The sequence below is a fragment of the Octopus bimaculoides genome, chromosome 14 (assembly GCF_001194135.2).
Source record: "Octopus bimaculoides isolate UCB-OBI-ISO-001 chromosome 14, ASM119413v2, whole genome shotgun sequence".
In the NCBI taxonomy this organism is placed as follows: Eukaryota; Metazoa; Mollusca; class Cephalopoda; order Octopoda; family Octopodidae; genus Octopus; species Octopus bimaculoides.
This window is the reverse complement of record NC_068994.1, coordinates 2972237-2978518: the sequence shown is the minus strand read 5'-3', so window position 1 is coordinate 2978518 and position 6282 is coordinate 2972237. Positions and strand designations below refer to the sequence as shown.

General features: G+C 32.2%; 2 protein-coding genes across 2 annotated transcripts in view; both read right to left on the bottom strand.

Moving 5' to 3' along the window:
* LOC106867365 (protocadherin Fat 4) overlaps positions 1-6282 on the bottom strand; it is a gene marked incomplete at its 3' end in the record, with an annotated part of 101855 nt that overhangs the window by 63224 nt on the left and 32349 nt on the right. Inside the window, exons 13-17 of the mRNA XM_052973000.1 lie at positions 5962-6208; positions 5480-5618; positions 1642-1701; positions 712-1095; positions 46-561 (exon numbers count right to left, since the gene is read on the bottom strand). Of these exons, the coding sequence (XP_052828960.1) occupies positions 46-561; positions 712-1095; positions 1642-1701; positions 5480-5618; positions 5962-6208 (1346 nt within the window). The remainder of the gene's footprint in view (positions 1-45; positions 562-711; positions 1096-1641; positions 1702-5479; positions 5619-5961; positions 6209-6282) is intronic.
* On the bottom strand, positions 4945-6276 carry LOC106867366 (uncharacterized). The gene is made up of 3 exons (XM_014912218.2): positions 5962-6276; positions 5480-5618; positions 4945-5314 (listed from the first exon to the last, which is right to left on the bottom strand). The coding sequence occupies exons 1-3, from the start codon at positions 6139-6141 to the stop codon at positions 5235-5237; spliced, it is 399 nt and encodes a 132-aa protein (XP_014767704.2). The 5' UTR covers positions 6142-6276; the 3' UTR covers positions 4945-5234.

The following is a 6282-nucleotide window of genomic DNA, read 5'->3' as shown; positions in this document are numbered from 1 at the left end:
CAATGTCAGTGACCATAACATAAGCTATAAAACTACCAATTTTACTTGCTTCTGAAACTGCTGTGGAACTCTCTGATAAAGGAGATACAAAATCTATATTAATCAACGGAGCATTATTCTGGTTATTAACTACATGAATCTGAACTGCTGCAACAGACTTTTTGGGTGGTTTTCCTCCATCCCTTGCTTCAATAAATAATTTATAAGATTGCATCTTAGTAAACTGAAAATTATCATGTAAAAATAAATCTCCAGTTTTCTTATCTAATACAAAATATTTCTGGATATTTCGAGATGTTTTATGGTTGAAATAAAAAGATATCTTTCCATTTTGTCCAGAATCTTGATCTGTGGCTTTTAAAGTAAGAATTGGTAAATGTCTTTGATGCGAATTATTTATAGAGATGTTGTAAAGTTTCTGAGAAAATACAGGTACCTTATCATTGACATCTGTTACAGCTATGTGTACCTTGAGTGTAGCTGTTTTGGGAAAGTTGCCTCCATCTTTAGCTTCCAAGATCAACATATATGAATCTTTTATTTCCCTGTCCAATTTGTTGTCTAGAATCAGTTCAGGTATAAAAATACCATCACGTTTTGTGACAGAGAGAGAAAAAGGTTCTCTATTACTTTTTTTAATCATATATGTAATTTGAGAATTGTTTATTGAAATATCTTCATCAATGGCATTAAGAAGAGAGATTTTAGTACCTTTAAGGTGGCTCTCAAGAAATTCAATTTCAACTTCATTCTGTGGAAACTCTGGAGAATGGTCATTGATGTCATCTATGAGTATTTTAATTCTTAATATTTTCATAAATGTTTCTTCTTTCCTTACTGCTACTTTAACTATTCTGGAACATTCCTTGTTGTATGTACACAGAGACTCAGCATCCAGTGTCTGAGTAGTGTATAGTTTTCCTGAGTTGGTGACATTAAATAAGTGAGAACCACTCTCGACTGTCCTTTGTAGTTGTGTAAATGTAATGAGAGTGTGTTGTTGATGTGTGAGAGGGTGTGATAAGTTAGAGTCAACAGCAATGTCTCCTATATAGGTGTGAGGACTGTCTTCTTCCTTGACATGGTATGTAATATCTATGGACAGTACAAGGGTGATCAGTAAATGTAGAAGACACAGTAGACCAATATATGGTGTCATGTCTGGAATTCTTCATCACATTTCAGTAGGAGAAATTGCTATAAAAGACAACAAATAGTTAAACATTAAGTAGAATAAAATAAGTTCATTCAAAGCTATAATAACCATTATATAAATGATAATTGTTTGTATATCTTTTTCATGTGCTCTAAATAATTTAAAATTGCATTTTTTCTAATCTAACACGCTAACTCACAATATACAGATGATGCTACTTCCTTGGAATAAGGCAGCAACCTTTCTGTGCTTAGAATTGCATTTAGAATATTTTGGTTTGACAAGTTTCATGATTTACTATTCAGAAAGTACTTAGAAAGAGACAATGGCTTGATACTGGTTCCAAATTATGGCATATGGCTAGCAATTTTTGGGTAAGTGTTAATTGGCATATATTGATCCTAGTGCTCAACTGGTATTTATTTGATTGACCCTGAAAGGATAAAAGGTAAATCAACCTCAGAATGTGAAGATGGATGAAATACCTCGAAGCATTTTACCCGATGTGCTGATGGCTCTGGCTGCTTGCCACTTACAATGGCTTACTATTAAAGTAAGCAAGGATATTTGTTGAGTAAATAATCAGAGATTCTTTAAGTTACATTGCTATACTTAATAACAAATGTTTAATCTAAACTTGGATGTATAAGAATTTAATCCACACTGTAGTTATATGTTAAAATATTATTTGATACTGCTGTTAATGATTCTATTTCTGGTTGAAAGAATAAATGTAATGCAAAACATATCTTTATATTGTAGAAGTGTGTGCAATACTTCTTGAAGAAATCTGAAGCCAAGCTCCATTCCTCAATACACACACCAATATAAACACCTTCAGGCACACATATATTCTATTCTGAAAATGGCATTTCCTTAGAAATGATGCATATAAATAACATGAATGCTCCCAGTGACAAGGGAGCATCAAAAACTTTTTAAGGATTCTATAGTGTTTTAATTATTATTTCTAGGTTCCAGAGTCCTTTATTTGAATTCAGTCTAATAAGAAACAAAGCAAAAACCCCTTATATGTATTTCTGTGTCCTCACTTCTCTCTATTTATATGATATTCTCCTTCATCACCGTCTCAATGTCCCTCTCATATTCCACCATACGTCTCTCTGTGTCTTAGTTTTGCACTTTCTTCTCTCTTTCTCCCTTTCATATGTTCCTGTTTCTTTTCTCTACCCTTTTTCTCCTCTATCTGCTACAATATACTGAGAGCTATAATTAATTTTTGTTGGATACCTTGTGAGCATATCTAGCAGCATTATAGTTTCTTAATTAAAGTCTGCACAAAGGAGACATATTCCCTACAAGCTGCAATAAATGTAATCCATCTAAGAGAACAGTTACTTCAAAAAATCACATACTCTGAAGAGATGTTGACTCTGTAAGCTGTGGCAACGTAAAGCCATCTAGGAAAAAAATAACCTCGCAGAAGGCAGAAGGGCAGCTTAGTCTTGACAGAAGCCTGTTTAGTAATGGTGGCATGATAAAATGCAGCTAGTTCGTACTGTGAAATGGATGATCATAGGAAGGGTATCCAGTCAACAGAGTTATGTGAAAATTATGATGGCTGCCAATATTATGTAAAACTTTCATTGCATAGATAGAACTAACACTTGTAATATTTATGTTATGCACAGTATGGAGTCATTAGATGGAAACATCTGACCACAGGAGAAAGCTCCACAACTGTCATCTATTGAATGCACAGAACAGAAATTTCAAACAACAACCAACCCCAAAATAGGAATCCTCTTCCTTTTATTAGGTAAATCACTCCAGGGCTGCCAACAGGAAGATCGAGACAATAAAAAGTTAGGTCTGGAGAGATTGTAGAGATGAAGCCAGTAGATGTATAATGTGTAGAAGAGGGGAGCCGCAGTTAAACTTTTTAGAGGCAAAAGTCATGTCTATATTCTTCTGGATAGGTAACAGCACTGGGAAGTTGAAGTAATCATATTGGAGGCAGACAAAAGGATAGATAAAGAAACTGAGGCAGTCAGAGAATATACCCAAACAATTACAATCAGACTTGTCATAGACAACATGACTGCAACCATTATCTCTTCACTTACACTGCAAATGAGAGAAACAGATGAACAACAGGATTGTTTCAATAAAACTCTGTTATGGATCAACATGATAACAAAATAAGTTTATATTTCACACAAAATATCTGAATAAGAAAGCTAGACAAGATTATATTTATCATCCATTGTAATGATATTGAGGATGATGATGGTGATGAGGAACATTCTTTGCTTATAATGCACGAAGGATTATATAATGGATATATAATGGATATATATATATATATATAGGGATATTAGTGATTTGTTAGAAGTCATTAAAAGCTTAGTGAATTATTATGGCAAAACATAAACTATATTGACATACATTATTAACACCCAGTATTATTGGCTATAATCAATGTTTTGACAGTTAAATAATACACACACACACCACATATACATATATCTATTTGGACAATATTAAACCATTATATATAAGAGATATCACAGCAAAATATATAGTTTAATACTTCTTGTATAGATGTTTCTTGCGTGATTCTGACATTAAAAGACATAATCCAGTTCAAAGTAATTGTATTACAATGACTACTGCAATGGTTGTTGCTATTAATGGTGGAAATGATGGCTAGATCTCTCGATCCTCCACTATCCCAGTCCCTGTGTATATAAATATACAACATGGCAGACATTTTAGATATTATCCTTACCGTCTTTCATTAGAAACACATATTAAACAAATGTTATAATAAATATGAAAAGAGAAGAAAGAGAAAGAGAGAGACTTACCTGCATTGTTTAATCCTTCACTGTAGTTGTGTGTGATGGATGATGTGTATCCTGCTGTAGTGTTCCACTCTAACTGCTGCTGCTGCTGCAGTGGTATTATAGTGGTACTGCTGCTGTTGTAGTAGTGTTCCTGTGTTACTGCTGCTGCTGTTGTTGTAGTGGTGGTGGTGTTCCTGTGTAACTGCTGATATAATAGTGTGACAGTTGCTGTATGTAGTGGGAGGTGAGATGTTAGCCAGATGCTGGTGTGTGCTAGTTACAACTCTATGTCCTCCACACACACACACACAATTGTGTGTATGATGAACAAAGAAAAAAGCTATCAGCCTCACTTTCAATATTGAAAGAAATCTAGAAAATCTCTCTCATCCAATAGGAAATTACTGCAATGATGTCTGTGTCACACAAACACATCAAATAAGGGAAGTCATGTTAAACACAAGGAACTTCATAGTTGATATGTAATAATATCACCATATTACATATTTTCTGTCCAGAAATTAAAAATTTACTTGAGAAATTCAAAACTTATTATTATACAATTTTAAATATTTCTGCAGAGAGATGTAAATCTTAGTAAAAGATAACCAAAATTTGATCACTTTTAAAGTTCATTTTAATTAAAGTTTAAATTAACCTAATTTTAAGTGTGGAAATGAAAATATTTTCAAATAAATTATTTTGAATGCAAAAATTATTTTCTAGAAATATACTAATTTATCTTCAATATGCCACTTTGTAAAAGATGAAACTTTGCTATTTTAAAATATGATTAGCTATTTGTAGTATGCTGGAAGTGAGCTATTTACGTCTAAAACAATTATCAATTTGGTAATTAGTAAAAGTACTTCTAAAGTTGATACAGTAAGAAAATGCAAAGACAAAATTTGTAAATAAAGATAAAACAGCAGAAGATACATATTAGAATTGGTGTGAAACTAAAAGATGCCACAATTAAACATTCTTGGATGACTCAGATTAATTTATCTATGTTTAGTGAAATGCCTATACCAAAATGAAAGTAAAAAAATAATTTTATAATAATGTACTATGGTAATATAAAATAAGGTGTTTCTAGCATTTAATGCATCAGAAATGTAAATTAGGGGTCATAACAGATGCCAATGTAAAGCCCTTATGTGTGATGTGTGAAAGAAACATAGAGTTGATATTTTTATATGAATATAAAGTATTGTATAAGATTTGGTGTGTGAGAGAATCATTTAACAATAGTCATGGAACATCTATTATGTTGGCTGTAGATAGGTATCTTGTATTTGTTGTCCCTTTAGTATTGTGGCTGCAACTGGATTGTCATTGGTATATTCTGCAAAATATCAAATATACAAACACAAATTACATTTCAATATAACAATTCCAATATATAAAAGATAGAAACATTGATCTTATATTACACTAAGCATAACATTATATATTGTCCTACAGTAATAAAGGTAATTACATTTATATGTTATGTTTCGATAAAAGTTACCTGGTTCTGCAGGTGTCTCATCATATGGTTTAGTCTTGCCATTACTCTTGCTAGCTTCTCTGTCCTTTTGGGATGTTAAGGAGCCACTGTTGTAGTTGCAACTGGTGCGACGTTCTTGACTATGGATTGAATCACATCTCTGTTGATTATATAAGGAGAAATCCTGTATAAATACAAGTTTAGATCACTCCTAATTATTCAGTTTGTATTTCTATAATGAATATTGTATGTCTTTTGATATCTCTAAAATTATAAAGAATAATCAATTCAACTGTGAGAGCGTTGCAATAAATATTAGCTAAAGACATAAAAAATGTTGTACACACAAGTGACTGAAGTTGAGTTTTATGTAGTAATAACTGTACAGATGTGAATAATGGATAAAATAATTTTTATAATAATAAGAAATAAAACAAAAACATTTTTTTTCCAAAATGATATTTACATGAGATTTAAGATACAACAGCTAAAATTGTGTTTACCTGAGGCACAGGTGGAAGTCTCCTTTGTGTTGTTGAGAATTTCCACTCATCTGGTGTCTGTTCCATTTCCAGAAAAAACTGACTTTTAGATTTTATTGTCTGAAGATTTCGGTTAAATATCTCTTCTGCATTTCTTGTTATTGCAACAGGATTGTTAGTCTGATATAGTAATTGTCTCATCTCAGTCTGAGAGAGAAAGTTGGGATTATCTGCAGTTGTAGGTGAGTCATTTGTGTGATTAATACATCTGAAAACACACAGTGTTATGGACACTACAATAGCCACAGATAGTATTACAGCTGCTGCTACAATGATAATTAT

What these genes read in the sequence shown, in the direction of transcription:
- LOC106867366 (XM_014912218.2), bottom strand. Translation starts at nt 6,141, where the DNA reads ATGAGACAATTACTATATCAGACTAACAATCCTGTTGCAATAACAAGA. An exon ending in GACTTCCACCTGTGCCTCAG is followed by an intron (nt 5,619 to 5,961) that starts GTAAACACAATT and finishes TATAATCAACAG; the next exon opens with AGATGTGATTCAATCCATAG. An exon ending in TGAGACACCTGCAGAACCAG is followed by an intron (nt 5,315 to 5,479) that starts GTAACTTTTATC and finishes GATATTTTGCAG; the next exon opens with AATATACCAATGACAATCCA.